Source organism: Rhinoderma darwinii, chromosome 8 (genome assembly GCF_050947455.1).
Source record: "Rhinoderma darwinii isolate aRhiDar2 chromosome 8, aRhiDar2.hap1, whole genome shotgun sequence".
Taxonomy (NCBI): domain Eukaryota; kingdom Metazoa; phylum Chordata; class Amphibia; order Anura; family Rhinodermatidae; genus Rhinoderma; species Rhinoderma darwinii.
The window spans coordinates 92,808,767-92,832,382 of record NC_134694.1 but is presented as its reverse complement, the minus strand read 5'-3'; the positions used below and the strand labels follow the sequence as shown (position 1 = coordinate 92,832,382).

Below are 23,616 nucleotides of genomic sequence, written 5' to 3'. Positions count from 1 at the left end.
TCTTGTACTGTCCTGTCCTATCCTATGGCTTTCACTTCTGTATTTATTCCCTTAAAATTCTGCCCCTAGTGCTTACATTTTGCCAAAAGCCCATCCAGTGAGATTTCCTGAGGATTTGATGTAGAACTAAAGAAATTGTTTTTTAAAAGGTGTTTTCTAGGACTAGAATTTTAGTAATCCCTCACACATAAGGAATGAGATTTTTAAATGTATGCCTTCTAAAAATTAAAATAAAAAAAATAAAAAAGGGATCCTCCCTGTAGCGCCAACGGAGCTGAACGCCGATGCATGTAAGCATTGCAGAGGTGCTCAATCAATACATCATTTCCCCCTCTTCGTCCCAGATTGTTGCAATGCACACACCAGTTCATAGCACTGAAAGAGGGGGCTGAGGCCATGTCACCTACTGACACGGTCAGTGTCTGTGCTATGTATGGGTGTCCCGTACATTGCACAGGATGGGAAGGGAGGATGCAATGTACGGACTGAGCTAAAATAAATCATTCTGGACAGCCCCTTTAAGAGCAAATTAGTCAAGGTAAGTAGAAAACAATCAGCCTTTTCCATCACACTGCAGGAAGGAAGAAAGTTTTTTGGTTTTTTTAAATGCATTCTATCAGCAATTGAAGCAAAATTAGGAATACTTGGTGTGTTCCAAATTTATTAGGAGTTTTAGACACTTTTAATGCCAACTTTGTTTTGGAAAAACTCTTGAGAAGGGGTTATGTGATGAGAACCATTTATTAGCACAAAATATTGTCGTACATCTATGAGGTGGCGTGTGGAAGAGTGTAGTGTCTTATACGCCCAGTGTGCTCTGTGACGCTACTGATGGATATACCTCACAATCCTGTACACGGCAGGTGTGATGAGGAGCTCAATAAGCTATAAATGTATAATGTTACATCGCTCCAGCAGTGGAAGAAGATGAACAGCACTGAGGATGTATGAAAATATCCATCTATATCTGCCTGCCAGGGAATTGTTCAGCAGCACAAAACTGCCTTGTCTGAACGTCTGCTCTATCTGCTCACTATTGTCTGCAGCCGTTCGCCGATAGTCACTGAATCTCAGGAAAGTGAGACGTACACACTGATTTCTCAATATTTTTTTCAACTGCAAATTTTATCTTGGGGGTTCCACTATCCTCACCATTATTAACAGATCTAGATTCTGTGAATGCTTTTAGTGAATGGAAGCATTCTGGTTTACAACCAGTGGTAGAAATCCTGTTCCGAAAATTTCGATTTGAGACTGGCACACCGCTCACTACAAAGGAGAGCTCCGCTGTGCTGTAACGAGCCATGCATCTGTGCTAGTGGTAATTAATAAGGAAAATACAAAAAATGTGGCTTAATTTTTTATGCAACTTTTTAACCTGTGCAATTTACGTCAAAATCAGGCTTAAACTGAATAAGTTTGGGCCTATGGTTTTGACCCTGCTGAGATGTTTTGTTTCAAGGGAGATTCAACTGTGAACATCTTGCATGCGCATAAAACGCTAAATCAGCTGTGCATGGAAGATTGGCGTTAACTGCAGTACATTTTTAGGTTTTGGGTAGAAATGTGCTGCCACTTTCAGGGTACATTAGCAAATGGTCTGTGGCTTAGGTCATTGTAACCTAGAGAGTATTGCGATAGGTGAAGTGAACAGTATCGGTTAGATCCTTTTGGTTATCACGTCAGCACTCACAGCCACCACTAGATATGTGAGCAGCTACTAGAAAGAGTTAATAGTGAGGGACTGTGCACTCACAAACCAAGAAAACTGGGGCACTAAAGGGCCTTTTACAGCGGGCGATAAGCAGCCGGTGCAGCGAGCGCCGACACATCGTTGATCGGCGCTCGTTTGCTCCTGTCACACTGAGCTATGGATGGGGACGAGCGGTCGTTACTCCGATCGCTCGTCCACATACATTATCATGTCGGCAGCGCGTCTCGGTGTTTACACAGGGAGATGTGCTGGCGACAACGATAATATTTTACTTTTTTAAAACGATACGACCAGCAGATGATCGAGCGTTTACTTAGTCATCTGCTGATCGTTCCCGTTTACACAGGGCAATTCGTCTGCCCCGATAATCGTCCTGTGTAAACCCCCCTTTACTACAGCGGAGCATTATACTGAATACGGATGTGCACACTGATCCATATCTATAGTTTAGAGGTCAATTCGCTGATGAGCTAGGGTATTTTTACATAATTAAATAGTTTGGTTGAAGAAAGCTACTTCTTTCTTATTTCTTACATTGAATATATTTTAGGCACAGTTCACACATTGCATTTTGATTCAGTTTTAGTATACAGTTTTTTGGGGGGAGTTTTCAAGACAAAAAAAAAAAACAACTCATAAAAAGAGGGGACTCAATGATTTCGATAATATTTAATCTCGCTGTAGGTTAAAACCGAGAAAAACTGCATCAAAACGGCAAATCGTAAACTAGGCCCTAGTGTGGTCAAATTGTGTAAGAAGAATGTCTTGTGTCAGAAGAATGTCAGTTTTACGATATAGAACATTACCTTAGAAGCTTTTTCATAGAATCCAGCAGGACCATCAGTAACACATAGTTCATCTCCAGTCTCCTTGTATTTGAAGCCATCTATGCAGCATTCAATAAACTCCATTGAGTTTTCGGTCAGCGTGCCAGTCTTATCAGTAAACACATACTCCACCTATGGAAACAAATTCAAAACTGGGAGTTGCCTTGTTAGTTATCAAATGTATGGACTCTATGGGACATATGAACATTGGGGCAGATTTACTAATGCGGTCTAACGTTTAAACAGCGTAAACTTCAACAAGGCCAAATTTTTCAAAGTGGTGCGTGCTGTATGATAAATGTGTCCCATCTTGAGACACGCTTTTCCTTATACCACCTCTTAGGCTTCGTTCACATCTGAGTCAGGGCTCTATTCCGATATTCTGGAAGCCCTGACGCATACGTGAACTAAGCCTTAGTTGGCTTAGTTTACACCAGTTTTTTCTTGCCAAAATGTTTGCGCATTTTAAGCAATGCCCCTTTCTGCTAATCCACACCCCTAACGCGATGACGCTGGCCTAGGAGTATCTGCAGGAAACGTCCTCACGCTGATAGGTCAGCGTCAGATGCTCCCTGCTAGCTCCGCCCATTGAGAATCGCAGGCAGCCAAACCCACTTGGCTAGCCAGCGGTTAATTTACATATTGTTTCATGAATAAACAGAAGTAACCAAACACCGCTGGACTCCCAGACACAGCGGCAATTACATTAGTCTAATAACTCACTTTGTAAGAGCTAGTGACAGGTCCTCTTTAATAGAAAGTGACTGTGTAAGCTCAGACACTTCTCCACCAGGACTTGAGACCACTCATCCGTGTTTAATAATCAATAGGGGGCCCAGGAGTCAGACATTAGGCCTCCTTCACACGGCAGGGTTTCCCGGCCGGGTGCCGGCCGTTCATAAATCGGCCGGCACCCGGCTGCATTAGGAATAATAGACCCCTAATGGGGCTATTCACACGACCGATTTTTTGACGGTCGGGAAAACCGGCCGTCAAAAAATAGGACATGCTCTATCTTCGCCCGGGTACCCGGCCGCCTGGCTCCAATAGAAGTCTATGGGGCCGGGTAATACACGGCCATCACCGGGATGTGTCCCGAGTGATGGCCGGGTTTTCCGGAGCTTGCGCTCTGTCTCCTCCTCCTCACAGCGCAGAGTGCATGTGAGGAGGAGGAGTTGATGCCATTCTGACGAATGGCATCGCTGTACACTGTGTGGCAGGGCCAGGGTGTACAGCAGGTGGAAGGGAGCGCTGCGCTGGCTCCCTTCCCCTGCTTGTTTTAAAAGCACCCTGGCCCGGCGACACCTTCGATAGCGCCGCTAGCAGCTGCTACTACTGTAGCGACGCCACTATAGCAGAGCGGGGAGGTATCTCCTCGCTCTATGTGCTAGCCGCACTTTAGCTCCTTGAAGGAGCGGAATCCTCGTGTTTTCGGGGATTCCGCTCCTGGACAGAGCGCTTGATGTCTCTGTCCATATCTGGGCAGTGACATCAGGGGAAACTCCTGAAGCGGAATCCCCGAACACATGGGGATTCCCCTTCAGGAGTTGCCGCTGATGTCACTGTCCGGATCTGCCCGGCCTGGATGCAAAACTTAATGCAAACCGGCCGGGCAAAATGGCCGATTTTACCGGCCGACACACGGCCTCGGGAACGACCCGGTCGTGTGAATCCCGCCTTAATGGCATATCTAATCCATACATATATCAACACGGGGAGATGGTCTTTAACAGATAAGAAACCTATAGGATCTCTTTAACTGGATGTTATAGTTTATACAATATGGCATTCAATGTTTGCCTACCTGCCCAAGCTCCTCATTAAGATCAGAGGTGTTCACCAATGCTCCCTCCTTCATCTCCTCATCATACATCTCCTTATCCCATGAAATGAAGAAAGAGCCTAAGAACTTTTGCATTTCAACAGTGACATACATAGACACAGGGATGATGAAGTTGAAAAGAACCATAAAGGAAAGGAAATCTGTAAAAATCTTTAATATCTATAATAAAAAGTGAAATAAAAAAAACCATTAGCAAGCACTACATCATGCCGTGTAGAAGACTTTCATATAGTTCAATAGCACTTCCTCCTAAGATCATGAAACCGCCTGAAAATCTATAGTCATTCTAGTTAGCCTTTGCTTTTGCATCTGGTTCTTGAAAAAAACTGGGTGACAATGTAAAAGAAACAAAACACTACAGTACTGAAACACGACTTTCCTAGAGTCCTGAATGGTAAAGCTGCCCAGTTCTACATAGAAAGTATAATATTTTTTTTTTTAAGGTGACTCAGAGAATGTTTTTTCCTATACAGGTTCCCAGGTGGCTCATGACAACCGATGCTTGGGACCTGAACAGGCTGGCGTGAAGTAACCGTCCGTATAAAAAAACAAAAACATAGATCTCTGGAACAGTAGGGACCAGCTGAATGTAAATTTATAGGGTAGGGAGAAAGTCTTTCCGCAGGGCAAGTGTAAAAAGGTCAGCTTTTCCTGGGTGGTCCCTTACAATAGATTTCATATTTTTTTCTTACTTTATAAACATGTCCAGAATAACATAGAATATATCAATATAACACTTAACAATATAGTATTTATTAACAAGTAGTTTCCTCATAGATGAGCTCAGGGACCACTGTTATAGGATGTGGGTGGATAGTTTAATATTATGGACTTTTAGGACTGTTCAGTAGAATATTTCAGTGGGAAACATGGAACCATTTACATGACAAAATCAAAATATACCTAAATATTATATGTAGAGTGGAGCAAAGCTATCCAGCTGGAGGAGGTCTGATCCGCCACTATATCAGGGATAAGCTACGCTGTATCCTCGCATGACTGTGAAAATAGGATTTCCAAGCAGCTACTTGAAACCTTATATAAATACTGAGAATCGACTGCAGCGCTCCATCATATCCAGACTGAAAGCACAACGTGTAGCAAAAAAAAAGTCTACATAACCCATACCTTGAATGACTCCTTTTCCTTGCGAGTTTTCTCGTTGTACCATGGCTCATCGTTGGCAGGATTACTCTGCCATACATATTTTAATGTGGTACAGATGGAAGCTTTGGAGACCAGGATGAACAGGTACACTATTAAAAAGGCATTTATTGATCTGAATAAAAACAAAATAAAAAAATAATGTAATAGTTTCAGATAATCACAAATGCAAATAAAACTCTTCACGTCTGTGCTCGAAGACTACGCCCAGATTCCCTAAAATTTTACATGTCACAATGACGGAAACCACGTTGGATCCAGTTAGGCCACTTAGGGTGAAGAACTGCGGCATGCTCATATATCCACAGAATTATGTGTGAAAGAGGGTTTAACCCCATCCACATGTATAGTACACGTAATAGTACAGTAAATTGCCACAAATCCGTAATGTCTGAACGAGGCCTTATAAGTCAATGGGGTCCGTCAGGCAACGTGGTATCCATCGTATGACGGATCCGGCACTGCGCCCTGGTTTCTGTGGGTCGGACATGGACTTCGGCTTCCTGCACATGTTGCAGACTTTGTGAACCCTATTCAAATGAATGAAACAGATTTTCAGTCACAGAAATTTCTGCAACAAAATCTGCAGTGTGTGCATGGGGCCTTATAGGGAGGCTACATCCAATAGGTGGCAGTAGAGATTGTTTTTCTCTGCCTGGAGTGGAGCATACTCTTTCCAATGGAGCATTGCATGTAAGACTCTATACCAGATGTCTCTCATATGAGGAAAGGCCCCTCATCCAGCACCCTGACCAGGCGCAAAAACCCTACAGATAGGTTTCTCTTTCTTTTGGAGAAGATTCTGGCTTGGCTAAAATCCCTAGTCATGTTTTAAGGCTCTTCTGTGGGTCAAACATTGACTTACAGGGAAGCTACCTCTAATAGGAGGCACTAGGGATTGTTTTCCTCCTAACTTGCATAATTAGAATCTTAAAATGCAGTTTCACATCATTCGAGGCCCCATTCACATCACGTTTTAACCTGCTGTTGGAGGTATACATTCAAGACGACTCCTGAAATATACCTACGACAAAAGGCCAAAACGTATCCCACTATATGGCATAAAGCGGGATACGTCACTCGGGAACTGGCCCTGGGAAAACTCCTGAAGTCACTGTCCATATATGGACAATGATGTAGAGAGCTCCCCGAGTTATACGTTTAACGTATAACTGTGACGAATGCCATACAGTCACCCAAAGGCTCTCATGTTAAAAAGCGAATACCATGCGGTAAAATTTTCTTTGTGGGATCCCTCAGGACGAAATGCTGTAGTATACTACGCTATTCCATACTAAAAAAAATCCAAAAAAATAACATATGCCAGCCTGACGCTGAACAGAACGAACGACAATCACGTGGTCTCCGTCGGGATAATGGAGCCCTATGAAAACATTTATTGTGTACGTCAGGAGCTTTCCCAGGGTACACAATAAACGTAGGGAAATAATCTGATGTGAATGGGACCTTACCAGACTGTATGAGAAGATAACTTAAAGGGGTTTCCTGGTCTCAGCAAATAAAGGTTATTCTTTGCATAATGGAAAAGTTCTAACATTTTCTAATATACTTTCTGTATCAATTCCTCAGAGTGTAAGATCTCTGCTTGCAGTCATTCAGAAGGAACATTTATTGTTTACTTCCAGGGGATAAGTATCTGTCCTGGTCATGTCATGAACATACAGGTGCTCGGCTTGTTACGGGAGAGAGTCCTGATAACATGACCAGATCTCTATCCACTGGAAGAAAACAAAGGTTCTTATAGAATGACGGCATGGAGAGATCTTGAAGACCGTGAGGAATTGAAACAGAAAGTATATTAGAACATTGCCTAAATTACCATGAGAGAGATGACCTCAATTTGCTAAAACTGGAAAAATCCTTTAACTAGAAATGACCTAAAATAGTTTTGGAATTGCTCCCTTTACATGGGAGAGTAAATCAATTAGAACACACGGCTGTGTGGAATTTCATACTCCGCGCCCATCTCTGGTAAATTCACAGGAACAGACGCAGGTTCTTCTCCTACAACCTGCTGATGGTCCTGAATGGTGACAGCAGGAAACTTGATATTCTTCAAAACGCTCCAATTGCTTAAAGGGGTTTAACCCATTATAAACTTTACAGGCTATGGACACCTCTGCAATGGTTTTATTTCTTGATCATGTATTTCCTGAATGCAAAATTAAGACACTTTCTAAAAAGTCTTCATTAAATATTTCCTACAATTTTATTGCGGTCACTCCTTTACATATTTGGCCGTGGTTTTGCATTTGACATATTTGCAGACAGCACACAGCTCCTGGCTCACGTCAGCCATCTGCTTTACTGTCCCTGCTGAAAACCCCACAAATCCAGGACCGGGCGTGCTCAGATCTTACATAACGTTTAATGGGAGATACAGATTGAGCACACTTGTTCGAAAACCCCTATAAATGAGTGTAATTTAGTGTCGTTTTAATTTTAAACCTTCATGAAGTCATCTAGTAAACTAAATCCCACAAACCCCTTAAAAACATTATAGCCTATTGATAATCAGCAGAGCAGCCTGTATACGAAGCACATTGCCTAGTCGTATTGTTTGTCCTTCAGCTAATAAACAAGACCGAGGGAAATCCTTTAATTAGAACTCTACCGGATGATTTTATTGAAAATACTTGAGAAATAGCCTTGTCCTTGTCAGTATTTACAGGAAATGCACAGGACAGCTTATCTGCCCAGAGAGAACGTCAGCGGCGGACATGGGAACACCTTCTATAAACCGTAGCAAAGTGCTGTTTATACTGAAAGACTCACTTCTCCACCGCAGAGCGTTTCTGGGACTTTCCTTGGTAGTTCAAAGCCATTTTCGTTTCCATGCCAGTATATACTGCGACACCTGCAAAACATAAGAGGCAGCTTACTGAACAAAGGCCAAAACGCTGCCAAGAGTAGATAAGAGGGCATTTTAATGCCAGGTGTTTCCAATACCATGATAAAACATATAAATAGTATACAGTATGTACTTAGATTAAACTCTACCTAAAACACATAATTACTTTGGTGTGACAGCTTCAACTTTTATTTTTCTTAACCGGTCTTCTCATACTTCATGGATCTACACGAGTCAGGATTGGTTATAGGGAACTCCACCTAAAATCCAGAATTCCCATACTTCTTGCTTTTTTTTTAGGTTCCTTGTGCAGCCGTCTTTTAGTTTATTCAGATCACACGCCAATCCTCCAATTTCATCCGCTACGGGCGATAACCACTCAATGTGACGTCTTTAAAGTCCATCTTACCTTTTATCTCTCCTGACATGTCTGTCTGTTTAAGTCAATATTTGTATTCCCCATAATATAGCAGTTCTGGAGCATTTTTTTTTTTTTTTAGCACTTTGCATTGTGCTGTTCCCCGGTTACTCCTCCTGGAAATGTATGAATAAATTGACTACTGGGCTTTACCATTTCCCTTGTTATTGTGTGCATCCCTACACAGTCTTACTTTGTCAGCATTGACAAGGGAACTGGTAACAGTTGTCAATTTATGTTAACATTTCAAGGAGGAATAACGGAGGAACAGCACAACACATAGTTTTAAGAAAAGCTGCTCTAGAATTATTATTTTGTGAAGGAAAGCATTTATTATAATAGACATGTCAGGAGAATGGACAGGTTTTATTTAAAGGGGCAATGACCCGAATATGTCTTTTCTACTTTTGCTGCACACTTGGGCTCAATCTGCTGTGTAGAAGAAGCCATTTCATTTTGGGGAATTTGACTTTAGTGTTCTTCAATGGGTTTACAAACAGAAGTGTAAACAAATACAATAAAAAATATTTTAAATCAACTGATGCAAATGTTTATATTTACCATAAATGTTCTTTGTATTTTTTAACGTAGCTCCTTTAAGCAGCAAATTTTCAGGGCCCAAAGACCTAAATACAGGTAAATGAAATAAGACTATTACAGAAAGAACACACTTAAGTTTTACTTTAAATATAATTTTTTTTACAATAAAAGGTGCAGTAAAGGGAATGAATAAAAGTAAATACAATAGAAGTTCATTGGTCTGGTGCCTGGTGGTCCAGGTGGCCGGGTCCATCGGGATTCTAATCTTCTGTGCACTTAGAGGGGCTTTCCCCCGTAAAACATTTATCACCTTTCCACAGGATAGGTGATAAATGTAAGATCGCTGGGGAGCGCACTGGTGGGACCCCCACTGATCACTCGAGCAGGGGTCCGGAGTCTCCCATTCCTCTTCACTGCACAACCCCAGCATTTATACATTTATCACCTATCCTGTGGATAGGCGATAAATGTTTTTCATGGGTTAACCCCTTTAAGGCTGTCTAGACGTGGCAGAAAAAAAAGTAGTCGCAAGCTTTGCTGCATATCCACCGTAAGTCCCCCGGTGTTAATGAACCATTTGTGGTGGATTTGAAGGAGTAAAATGCACGGTGAAAATCTAAAGCATTTCCACAACAGACGGGGCTTTCTGTGGATTAGAAAATTCGCAACATGCCCCGATTTGTGCGCAGATTTTTTTTCGTTATATTTGGATGGGGGTTTTAAAACCCCATCCACATGTGTTGTACAAGAAACAGCAGCATATTTCCAGTGCAGATCTGCACCGCAAATTTGCCGCAATTCCGCCAGGTTTATGACAGATATTAACAACGGTCCAGACTCTGGCTATGGCATGCATGCCGCCAATAGAACGTGACAAGCGATTGGGCAGGTGATATCAACAACGCATGTGCGTGGCATCATTTATGGCTATAAATAACATCAGCACTTTGTGGCCCTTTGGATGAATAGACAAAAAGGAAATCTATGGATCCCACTGCCGAGGAGGAGGATGTGTCTGAACTATCAGAATTTTACTGTATTAATTGTTTTTTAAGTAAAAAAAATAATTTAAAATGGTCTTTTATATATATAGGTAAACAAATGTATCCAGCAGCACCGGCGAACAGTGGGTGCAAATCCTCAGGAACAGACCACGTTCCAAACTCGATAATATTCAAAAAATAGGCAGCACTCCGCAGTAAATGTGAAAAAAAGGGTACTTTTATTGCCCCCTGTGCAACGTTTCAGCTCTGTCCTCTAGAGCCTCTCTCAAGATATATATATATATTTTTTTTTTTTAAACAATAAACTGACTTAACAATAGACTAACGAAACGTGGCTCCAGAAATCATTATACCTTGCTTTCACTTCCTGGTTAGTGTAGATGTTCATTCGTCCAACAAATCTGAAAAAATAAATTAAAATTCCATATTGCATCTCAAACTCCAAGAGTAAACAGACAAGAAATTAGTATTTTCAGAATAGAATGTTTTTTTTTTTTTGGTCTGGCACATAAAATGATCTTCTCCAATACAACAAAACTGCAGTCATTTTAACCTCTTCCTGTCTGCTGCTCTACATATAACTGATGGTGTTAGAAGGCGCAGTCTTTGCTGTACTGTTTTGATCCGGCTCACCCAGTGACTTCATTGTTGTACTGTGCCCTTTCTAGGTGACGACAACACCAGTGTTTACTATCTTATCATTCACTGTGTTACGTGAAATTCACAGTGAATGCGCCTGGGCTGGGCTGGTCTGAAGTCTCCTTGGAGATACTCCTTAACCCCTTAAAGACGCAGCCTAGTTTTGGCCTTAAAGAGGCTCTGTCACCAGATTTTGCAGCCCCTATCTGCTATTGCAGCAGATAGGCGCTGCAATGTAGATTACAGTAACGTTTTTATTTAAAAAAAACGAGCATTTTTGGCCAAGTTATGACCATTTTCGTATTTATGCAAATGAGGCTTGCAAAAGTACAACTGGGCGTGTTGAAAAGTAAAAGTACAACTGGGCGTGTATTATGTGCGTACATCGGGGTGTGTTTACTACTTTTACTAGCTGGGCGTTCTGATGAGAAGTATCATCCACTTCTCTTCAGAACGCCCAGCTTCTGGCAGTGCAGATCTGTGACGTCACTCACAGGTCCTGCATCGTGTCGGCACCAGAGGCTACAGTTGATTCTGCAGCAGCATCAGCATTTGCAGGTAAGTAGCTACATCGACTTACCTGCAAACGCCGATGCTGATGCAGAATCATCTGTAGCCTCTGGTGCCGATGTGTCCTCGCTCGTCTGACACGATGCAGGACCTGTGAGTGACGACACAGCGTGATCTCTGGAGAACACGGCTGTGTCTGCACTGCCAGAAGCTGGGCGTTGTGAAGAGAAGTGGATGATACTTATCAGAACGCCCAGCTAGTAAAAGTAGTAAACACGCCCCGATGTACGCACATAATACACGCCCAGTTGTACTTTTACTTTTCAACACGCCCAGTTGTACTTTTGCAAGCCTCATTTGCATAAATACGAAAATGGTCATAACTTGGCCAAAAATGCTCGTTTTTTAAAAATAAAAACGTTACTGTAATCTACATTGCAGCGCCGATCTGCTGCAATAGCAGATAGGGGTTGCAAAATCTGGTGACAGAGCCTCTTTAAGGCTCAGCCCATTTTTCAAATCTGACATATTTCACTTTATGTGGTAATAACGTCGGAATGCTTAAACCTACCCAAGCGATTCTGAGATTGTTTTCTCGTGACACATTGGGCTTCATGTTCGTGGTAAAATTTGGTCGATATATTCAGTGTTTATTGGTGAAAAATTGCAAAAAGTAGAGAAAATCTTGAAAAAATAGAATTTTTCAGAATTTAAATGCATCTGCTTGTAAAACAGACGGTTATACCACCCAAAATAGTTACTAGTTCACATTTCCCATATGTCTACTTTAGATTGGCATCGTTTTTTGAACATGCTTTTATTTTTCTTGGACGTTACAAGGCTTAGAACATAAACAGCAATTTCTCATATTTTTAAAAAAAATTACAAAAGCTTTTTTTTTAAGGTACCTCTTGAGTTCTGAAGTGGCTTTGAGGGGCCTATGTATTAGAAACCCTGATAAAACACCCCATTTTAAAAACTAGACCCCTCAAAGTATTCAAAACAGCATTTACAAAGTTTTTTTTAACCCTTCAGGCATTTCACAGGAATTAAAGCAAAGTGGAGGTGAAATTTGCAAATTTCATTTTTCTTGCTGAATTTCCATTTTATTCATTTTTTTTTTCTGTAACAAAGAAGGTTTTACCAGAGAAACACTACTAAATATGTATTGTCCAGATTCTGCAGTTTTTAGAAATGTCCCACATGTGGCTCTACTGCGCTCGTGGACTAAAACACAAGCCCTAGAAGCAAAGAAGCACCTAGTGCATTTTGAGTCCTCTTTTTTATTAGAATATATTTTAGGCAGTATGCCAGGTTTGAAGAGGTGTTGAGGTACCAAAACAGTAAGAATCCCCCAATAGTGACCCCATTTGGGAAACGACACCCCTCAAGGAATTCATTTATGGTTGTTGTTACCATTTTGACCGCACAGTTTTTTCACAGCATGTGTTTGAATTGGGCTGTGAAAAGAAAAAAATTTAATTTTTTCCAATAAAATGTCATTTGTGATCAAAATACCCAATTTTGTTGCCCAATTTGTCCTTAGTGTGGCAATACCCCATTTGTGGTGATAAACTGCCGTTTGGGCTCATGGGAGGGCTCAGAAGGAAAGGAGCGCTATGTGTTTGTTGGAGTCCAGATTTTGCTGGATTGGTTTTCGGGTGCCTTGTCGCATGTGCAGAGCCCCAGAGGTATCAAAGCAATGGAAACCCACCAGAAGTGACCCCATTTTGGAAACTACACCCCTCAAGGAATTCATTTATGGGTGTTGTGACCATTTTGACCCCATAGATTTTTCACAGAACTTATTTGAATTGGGCTGGGAATGAAAACAAAATTATTTTTGCAAATAATATGTTGTTTTGTCTGAAAATTTCTTATTTTCACAAGAAACAAAATACCACATTCTGTTGCGCAATTTGTTCTGAGTGCAGCAATACCCCATTTGTTGTGATAAACTGCCGTTTGGGCCCATGGGAGGGCTCAGAAGGAAAGGACCACCATTTGGCCTACTGGGGATTTTCTAGTGCGAAGTCATGTATGCAGAAGCCCCTGAGGTACCAGTACAGTTGAAACCCGCAAGAAGTGACCCCGTTTTAAAAACGACACCCTTAAGGCATTCATCTGGAGGTGTAGTGAGCATTTTGACCGGAGACATACACCCCATAAACTGTAATGTGGGTTCTCCCGGGTACGGCAATACCCTACATGTGGCTGTTATCAGCTGCCTGGGCACACAGCAGGGCTCAGAGGGGAAAGACGAGGGGGGATAAGCTGTGCGGGGGGCGTCAGGGTAAGTAAAATTGGGGTAAATTATAAACCAAGGGATGTATGATACATTTTAAAACACTCTTTCATACAGAGCTCTGGTTATTCGGGACACGTGTCACATTGATATATTGTGTCATCCATTATCGCCCTCTTATAGCAGACTTTGCACCTCTTTTGACTTTTTCCCTTCTTGCCAGTTTGGGGAACTTCTCCTGGAAAGTGTTGCCGCCCTGGTACGATGCGTGTGGCCCCGCTTCCAGAAGTACTGGGTGCCCCCCCTTCTTGGTCCCTAAAGATTAGGTTCTTGATAATCACCTCTTGAAATTCCAGGAAAGTTCCCGTCTGGCCTGCACATCGACGTAGCACATACGCATTGTACAAAGCCATCTGTATGATGTGCCCGGCCAGCTTCTTATACCACACCGCATGGCGCTGTAGGGCTTCAGGATTTGATCTGACAAGTCCACCTCTCCCATGTACCTATTGTAGTCCAGGAAGCAGTCTGGTTTGGGGGTGGCCTTTCCTTCATATATCCTAAATTTGTAGGTATACCCTGATGCACTCTCGCAGCTTATATATCTTCACGCCATACCTTGCCCTCTTACCCGGCAGGTACTCGCGGAAATGAACCCTCCCTTTAAAATGTACCAGGGACTCCTCAATAGAAATACACGTCTCGGGGGTGAATGCTTGGGAAAACCGGGCACTGGAACGGTCTAATAGGGGTCTCCGTTTATACAAACGGTCAAAACTGGGGTCATCTCGGGGTGGGCACGGCTCATTATACTCATATCAGTATAAAGTTAGAAGCGAAGTATTGCCTAATTAATTTATTTTTTTAGGTTCCAGTTCAGTTCTGAAGTTGCTTTGAGGGGCCTATATATTAGAAACCCCTATCAAACACCCCATTTTAGAAACTAGACCCCTCAAAGTATTCACAACAGCATTTAGAAAGTTTATGAACCCTTTAGGTGTTTCACAGAAATTTAGAGCAAAGTAGGTGTGAAATTGACATTTTTTTTTTGTCAGAAAATCCTCTTAATACCATTTTTTTTTACAACACAAAAGGATTTATCAGAGAAACGCAACTTAATACGTATTGCCCAGATTCTGCAGTTTTGAGAAATATCCCCCATGTGGCCCTAGTGCGGTAATGGACGGAAGCACCGGCCTCCGAAGCAAAGGAGCACCTAGTGGATTATGAGACCTCTTTTTTATTAGGCACCATGTCAGGTTTGAAGAGGTCTTGTGGTGCCAAAACATTGGAAACCCCCCAAAAGTGACCCCATTTTGGACACTAAACACCTTGAGGAATCCATTGTAGTTTTCTTGGGGTGCATGCGGCTTTTTGATCAGTTTTTATTCTATTTTTAGTTGGCGTGGTGACTAAAAAACAGCAATCCTACTATTGTTTTTTTATTCTATTTTTTTTACAGCGTTCACCGTGCGCTATAAATGACATATTCACTTTATTCTGCGGGGCGATACGATTACGGCGATACCATAGGTTTATAGTTTTTTTTATGTCTTATGGCGTTTGAACAATAAAATAAGTTTGGTAATAAATCACTCACTTTTTGTGTTACCTTATTCTAAGTGCCAGAACGTTTTTATTTTTCCATCAATAAAGCCGTGCGAGGACTTATTTTTTGCGTAACGAACTGTAGTTTCCATCAATACCATTTTTAGGTACATGCGACTTTTTGATCTCTTTTTATTCCACTTTTTGCGAGGTGAAGTGACCAAACAATTGTGATTCTGGGACGGTTTATTATTATTTTCTTTTACAGCGTTCACCGCGCGGGATAAATAACGAAATAATTTTGTCGTTCAGGCCGTTACGGACGCGGCGATACCAATTATGTATAGTTTATTTGTTTGTTTATATATATTTTTATTAATAATAAATGACTGATAAGGGAAAAGGGGGGATTTTTACTTTAAAATCTTTTATTTTCTTATTTTTACACATCTTTTATTAACTTTTTTACTTTGTCCCACTAGGAGACTTGAGGACAGGAGGCCCTGATCGCTATTCTAATACACTGCACTACATGCGTAGTGCAGTGTATTAGAACTGTCAGCTAGTCACTGACAGCAAGCATAGTGGGTCCTGACGTTGTCAGGACCCACTAGGCTTCCGTCTATGGCATAGCCGGACGCCATTGTTTGGTGTCTGGTTACCATAGTCACCATCGCCGGCCGCTATCGTGTAGCAGGCCGGCGATGGCAGCTTAACCCCTAAAAAGCCGCGATCTCTATAGAACGCGGCTTTTAAGGGGTTAATCCGCGGGGACACAGCTATCGGTCCCCGCTGTAGGAGCTGTGACAGCTGCTGAACAAGACAGCAGCTGTCACAGCTCCTGTATGTGTCGGGAGGACGGCCGAAACGGCCGTTACTCCCGAGACGTACTATTCCGTTATGGAGCGCGAACAGGGCGCTTTCCATGACGTAATAGTACGTCACTGAGCGTTAAGGGGTTAACAATAGAGCCAAGGATAAAAAAAACCCACTTAAAATAAAAACATTACTTCAGTCAACAAAACAACTCCATCAAGGCAGTCATGTGACTCGCTAGAATACACAGACACTATCCACAAAATCCTAAATCCAGAGGGTCTAGCTGCAATTTTCCTTTATTGATTTCTCTTTTTTTTACATGAATTTTTATTTACGCTTGTAAGATGCAAAATATTTGGCAAGCTTCCGCAACGAATGTTTCATTCTACATTGTTTTTACTGGTAAAAGATGTTAAACACCTGCAAGAAAAGCTTGACGGAAAAATATAAAAAAATTATATATATATCTATAGCGAAATCGTGCCGATTTATGAAAAATCCACTAGGGAGTGGCTTCACCATAACACTATCAATTCCAGCATCTAATGGCTACCCTACTGAGCAAATCCAATACATCATCCAAATTGTGTAAAGCTATGATATTCAGCAGTAATTCTTTCATAAATTATTGACCTTTCCAACAATAGTGTCACAAGCTTGAAGGCTCAGTACACCTTCGACGTGTGTGTTTGTTGTTTTTTTTAAAATAAAAATATGCATCAGTTTGATTGGTGCAACTTCCTAGATACATTTTATTAAAAATTATTTTTATTTTTTGAGATACGACTGCTTTGTATTCTGTGTTCAGAGCAGCTGTATCTTTCAGGTCAGCAGGACTTACGGGTTCAGTGTCGGTGGGTCCTGCGTGTCTCTGACACGCAGGATTGCGCTGTTAACGATCACATCTAAGTTCATAAGTTAGATGTGATTGATTACAGGTGGACCTGACACACGGGCCCCTCTGTCACTGAACCGGTCAGTCCCGCAGACCTGACGGAATCGGGTCATAGCAATTTATACAACTGCTCTGTATACAGAATACAAAGCAGATGCATCTCAATAAGTTAAAAAAAAATTGTTAAAATGTATTTAGAAAAAAAGTATAGAGAAGAAAAAAAACAAAAAAAACAACACGATGCCAATGACGTACATAGCCTTTAAGAGCTGGGCGGTGTAGCCAAAAGTAGCTTCCGACAATCAAAACTCAAAAACAATCTGTATAGATTTGTTTACACAGCAGAACGAGAGTTAGGGTATGTGCACACACACTAATTACGTCCGTAATTGACGGACGTATTTCGGCCGCAAGTCCAGGACCGAACACACTGCAGGGAGCCGGGCTCGTAGCATCATACTTATGTACGATGCTAGAAGTCCCTGCCTCGCTGCAGGACAACTGTCCCGTACTGTAAACATGATTATACTACGGGACAGTTGTCCTGCAGCAAGGCAGGGACTCCTAGCGTCGTACATAAGTATGATGCTAGGAGCTCGGCTCCCTGCACTGTGTTCGGTCCGGGACTTGCGGCCGAAATACGTCCGTCGAATACGGACGTAATTAGTGTGTGTGCACATACCCTTACTCAACAAGTTGCAGTAAATCGGTGTTTGTGACCTCGGAGAAACAAGTCATCACATTTCTGAAGCTGAGATTTCTCTAGAAGCCAAGCCTAGAACAGGCTAAGAAAAACTGAATATTGCATAACTACAAATCCCTCAAATACTAATTGAATGCTGTAGTAATTTTAATTAGGACAGGATTCTTAATTAAATGCTTCAAGCTACAGTCTAGCAATTTCCTTTATAAAAAAAAATTAAACAAAAATCTCGACTAATGATTCAACATTGAAATAGAAACCAAAACGCCAAGTGAGATACATGTACATCTAAAGGATTAACGTTTTATATCGGAAAGAGACTGCTTATCCCACCCCCTCTACAGTATCGCAAGTGCTAACTGTCTTCTATACACCTCTATTCACATTTGGCAGCTTTGTCAGAGGCCAGAAGTAAAACTGGAGTAATGAAGATTTTCAGATAATCCAACAATCGTTGTATGTTGGATATGTATATGTTTGTACCTTAAATTCTTTTTTCGTAGGTGCCGACTAGTGAATCTTAAAGGCTATGTACGCTTTAAAACCTTTTTTATTTTTTTATTTAATCAATGGTTTTTTTGAAGCAATTTTCTCATTAACTTTTTACTATATAGCTTTCATGTATCCTGCATACATAGAATCTGTATTGCTCTCTCTCAGCCGATTCAGTCAGTTCAGCTGTGCTGACGGCCCGGCTGAGCGAGGGTCCTGTGTGTCTCTGACACACAGGATCTGCCTAATATCTATCACATCTAAGTTCATTAACTCAGATGTGATTGATATTAGGTGGATCCTGCCAACCTGTTGCCAAAAAGATCTTGCAGCTGTCAATTTACAGTGCTCACCTACTCAAAGACAGTCTTTATATCCAAATGGATCATGAAAAATCCTGGTGCTTTTCCAGCACAAAGCTCACCCACATAAAAAAAAATGCTAAATCAAGGTTGCTGCCTTTTTACCTATTAACAAGTATGTTTAGCTGGGGCACTGCATAATAACCTTCATGGAGATGCTAGGGAGGGCTGGTCTTAGAGGGTGCCAAACTGGACAATTGCCTAGGGCCTCCAGTTACTAGGGGGTCCCCCAACAAGAGGAACCAGCAGGAAAAAATAAAACTACCCGGTAATATTTAGCAGTGTATGGTGGTATTATTCAGATTTTTAATTGCAGTAGTCGATGATAACTATACGGCGGTTGTGGGCTCTTTGGATACACTATATTATATGGTGTTATTATGTGGGCTTTATATTGCAGTATTATCCTGGCACTATATGTGGGCTGAAATTATGAGAAAAACTACATCTAGGGGACAGTAGGCTCACTCTGGACCAATACTGTAGATGGTAAATGGGCCCAATAGATGCGCAGATGTCAGACAAAATGCTGGCCCTACAAAAAGGGGAAAGAACATTTAATTCTAATCGGAAATAATAATGCTATTCAGAGGAATAAAACAGCAGTTGAGCTCAGAACTTCTTCCTAATTGACAGGACAAGTACTTACCCTGTTACTGACTGGCACTACACATTTTTGGTTCCTTGCACCAGTTCTGCAGCGAACCAATGTTGTAATAAGTCTTTTGGTGCAGATGTATTTTTTATTCAGCAGGAAAATAACTACATTATAAAGAGGTTCGCATGTGTGCAGGAAAAGGATCTGAGCAAGTGTATTATTAAAGATGTGAGAAGAAGCCCTGAACTGCAGCTTACTTGTAAAGGTCAGGCTGGGGCTGTTCACATTCAATAGTGGCCGCGAGAGTGTCCACTGCTTCATCGCTGCACAAACCAGACGTGTCCCGTACGGCAAAATAGGTCTACAATTTAAAAAACAAAAGAATATAAGAACATGTATACAACCATCAAATACGCCTGTAAGAGAAGGAATCGCTTGAACTTTATGGACTATATTTAGAATCAACCTCAATTACCAGCAGTCCGATCATCGACGGAAACACTGCTAAAATCAAACACTAAGCTTCCATGCTATTTATAGAGTCGTCTGCAGATTCTTATTATTATGGTTGCCAGGATTTTTTTTCCTCAACGAACCATCATTATTCAGGTTACTGCCGCGGAGAGCTGCAATGTACCGCTCTGCAGAGACCAGCGAGCTGCACAAATGATGAATTGGATACAACGGAGTTGCTTGGTAACTTGCTGACCTTTAATGGGACATTTAAGAGAGGTGCTGGTGTTGAAAGCCCCTGGCAGGAAAATATAAAATTACTTATTTGCTCTCAAGTGATTACAAAGCTTAACTGTACTTAGCTCCAGTAATAAATCTCAGAAATAACTTCCACAACTTTTTTTTTACTATATATAAAAAAAAAAAAAAAAAAAGTATGAAATGTCCTAACACACTTTTGAATTAATGTATCTTATTTTTTTATTTTAGTTTATTAAAATACATTGATTTAACCACTGTATTTTTTGTACCTTTCATGTCGAGGACCTCTCTCTACTCTGCTCCCAGTAAAGATGGCCGATTAATCAAATGAATTTGATTAATTTGCCCTCAAGGACTCACACGAATCTGTTTTTTTTAGAGAATCGTTTCTTTAGTGGCGCCGTCCTGCAGGAGGAAGCTCCGCCCCACCCGCCTCGTTCTGTTTCTGCTTCCCTAATACAGTACGGAACAGCAGTCCCACGGGGAAGCAGAGACTCCTCGTATATAGCGATACAACCTTCCTTGCAGATCGCACCAGCACATCTCCCCTCCTCGCCGATCGCACCACCACAAAAACTCGCACCACCACACCCCTTTCCGATCACACCACTACCGCCCCCCCCCCTTTCCGATCACACTGCCCCCCTTGCCGATCGCACCACCACTGCCCCCCTTGCCGATCGCACCACACCCCCCTTGTAGATCGAACCTCACCACCCCCCTTGCAGATCACATCACCACCACCCCTCGTTGTAGATCGCACCACAGTAATTCCCACTAGGACTTGAATCCCCAGCCAAAGCATCGGCAAGCTCTAGCCCGGGGATTCAGCTCCTAGTGGCAGCTACAGTGGCGATATCTACAAGGAAGAAGGGGGGGGGGTGCGATCTTCATGTGTGGGTGCGATCTACAAGGGAGTGGGGTTGTGCTGCGATGTACAAGGGGGGTGGGGGTGAGACCTACATGTGGGGTTGCCATCTACAAGGAAAGAGGGGTGCTGCGATCTACATGGGGGGTGGGGGTGCTATCGGCAAGGGTGTGTGGCACTATCTACATGGGCACTGTCACTATATGTGAGGCACTGGCACTGACTATATGGGCACTGTCACTATATTTGGGCACTGTGGCACTATATGGATGAGAATTTGGAGACAGTGAGTTTTCAATGGACATTTTTTTTTTTTTATTGTATACATTGATAAGTTTTTGTAAAAGAGAGTCAACTATTGGTGGGGGGGGGGGGGTCAGGCTGATCAGAAACATTTCTCTATTAACGTCACTCTAAATGAAAATGAGTTGTCACAACAATGTAGAAGCAGTACCTTGTAGTTAGACTCCCCATCAAGACTTGCTGTAGTAACGGTGCAGGTACCATCTTCACCGGTGGAGGAGAGCAGGATAAGGTCACATGGGAAGGTTTCATTGTCCCCCACTTCTACTATGTCCCCAACCTATAAACAAATAAAAACGTAATATTTTTCAGGCAAAATTAAAACCTATAGCTTTTCCTTTGCTCTTAAAAATAACCTGGAAGAATTGTAATAGCCCCCCCCCAACCACCACAGGATTAGTCAGATATCTTATTATTGTCACGCGTAATAGACCGTGTTTTTACCGTAAACGACTCGCTAAATCATCACTCGTTCATGAAAGAATATTTGCATGTCTAATAGGACCTTAAGACACCTGCCCATGTCTGGCTGCTGTTCTGTAGATCTGGAATTGTCCTTTTTGGTCACTGCATAAATAGGCAGTTTTGCCGTTGAATACTTTTGGGAAAGCTGGGTAATTATTTTGCTGTATTGGCCATTCACTTTTCAACCTGTCCTGAAGCAGGGGAATACTTAAAAAGCTTAAAGAATAACTGTACATTCAGAAAACTTTTGATATGGCAAATAGACATATCATAAGTTTTAATCAGTGGGGGTCCTGGTGCTGAGAGCCCTACCATCGCTGAAACAAAAGAGCAGAAGCGCTCTGAACCGTCGGCCAATTAAACGTATTATACATTGCTATGACATAGCAAAATAAGTCTGAAAGGATAGTTAATCTGTAACACAAGACAGCCCAAGGACTTAGATTTACAGGTGAATATTTGATTTTACTGGGAAAGCTGCTCAATAGTCCATCAACAAAGACAGATTGCATGTAGTCTAAATTTCAGCATTTTTAATGGCTATTGTATTGATTACATAAAAAAAAGCATTATTGCGGTTAAGCATATTTTATGCAGTATAGTCGCTTTTTAATGTCATAAAGGGGGGGGGGGATCTATGTTACCCTAGGTTTGGTGGAGACTTGTATCCCCAAAACAAAACTGCAGTTAGGATTACGACAGAAGACAATTGCGCATTCAGAAATATATAGCCAGTTATAATGTGAGCATAGGAATTTGAACTCAATGCTGAATATATATATATATATATATATACACATACATATGGAGTATATTAACCCTTTCCCTGCCAATGGACGCATCAAATAGGTCCTGGCAGAGAAGCACTTCAGTACAAAATGACAGATCTGACACATTCTTGTTACTAAAGGGCCTAGCTCAGGCAAGGTCAAGGATAGGGCCAAGAATCTTGGCTTCAAAACCAGACCAAGATCGCGGCCAGCCTGAGTTAGGGGCAGGTTGCAGTAGGAGCTGCTTCCACTTCAGCCTAAGTGGAGGAGAGGAGGGGGGCAGTGAGAACCGTACCGGCAGCAAACAGGCAGAGGAGGAGGATCTATGGTTCTCCTCCTGTTCCTGTATGTCTATAGATGATCCCAGGGGGAAGGGGTAACACAAATCAGAGCTCATACTTGCTCTCATATTGTTACATATGGGGAGGTTGTTTTTTTTTTTTAACTTTAAAGTAGTAAGAAGATGAATAGTTGCACATCTAATCACCCCACTGCGCCTAATTAGACCATTTATTGACTCCACAACCTGGACGTTAACCGGCGTCCGGTTTGGCGACTTTAAATAAGTCTCACCAAGCACCTGCACCACATACAGACATTAATAAAAAGTTTACACATTTTTCCTATCCGGTCTGTACTCCATATTTAAAGAGGCTCTGTCACCAGATTTTGCAACCCCTATGTGCTATTGCAGCAGATCGGCGCTGCAATGTAGATTACAGTAACGTTTTTATTTTTAAAAAACGAGCATTTTTGGCCAAGTTATGACCATTTTCGTATTTATGCAAATGAGGCTTGCAAAAGTACAACTGGGCGTGTTGAAAAGTAAAAGTACAACTGGGCGTGTATTATGTGCGTACATCGGGGCGTGTTTACTACTTTTACTAGCTGGGCGTTGTGTATAGAAGTATCATCCACTTCTCTTCACAACGCCCAGCTTCTGGCAGTGCAGACACAGCGTGTTCTCCAGAGATCACGCTGTGACGTCACTCACAGGTCCTGCATCGTGTCAGGACACATCGGCACCAGAGGCTACAGATGATTCTGCAGCAGCATCGGCGTTTGCAGGTAAGTCGATGTAGCTACTTACCTGCAAATGCTGATGCTGCTGCAGAATCAACTGTAGCCTCTGGTGCCGACACGATGCGGGACCTGTGAGTGACGTCACAGATCTGCACTGCCAGAAGCTGGGCGTTGTGAAGAGAAGTGGATGATACTTCTCATCAGAAAGCCCAGCTAGTAAAAGTAGTAAACACGCCCCGATGTACGCACATAATACACGCCCAGTTGTACTTTTACTTTT

At 41.9% G+C, this 23,616-nt stretch overlaps 1 protein-coding gene across 5 annotated transcripts in view; it reads right to left on the bottom strand.

Annotated features, from left to right (window-relative positions):
- ATP11C (ATPase phospholipid transporting 11C (ATP11C blood group)) overlaps positions 1–23,616 on the bottom strand; it is a 122,778-nt gene that overhangs the window by 41,917 nt on the left and 57,245 nt on the right. For all 5 annotated transcript variants that reach the window (XM_075835893.1, XM_075835889.1, XM_075835892.1 and 2 more), the window contains exons 6-13: positions 21,230–21,358; positions 19,451–19,554; positions 10,736–10,783; positions 9,400–9,464; positions 8,345–8,426; positions 5,513–5,663; positions 4,346–4,543; positions 2,521–2,673 (exon numbers count right to left, since the gene is read on the bottom strand). In XM_075835893.1, coding sequence (XP_075692008.1) covers positions 2,521–2,673; positions 4,346–4,543; positions 5,513–5,663; positions 8,345–8,426; positions 9,400–9,464; positions 10,736–10,783; positions 19,451–19,554; positions 21,230–21,358 — 930 coding nt within the window. The remainder of the gene's footprint in view (positions 1–2,520; positions 2,674–4,345; positions 4,544–5,512; positions 5,664–8,344; positions 8,427–9,399; positions 9,465–10,735; positions 10,784–19,450; positions 19,555–21,229; positions 21,359–23,616) is intronic.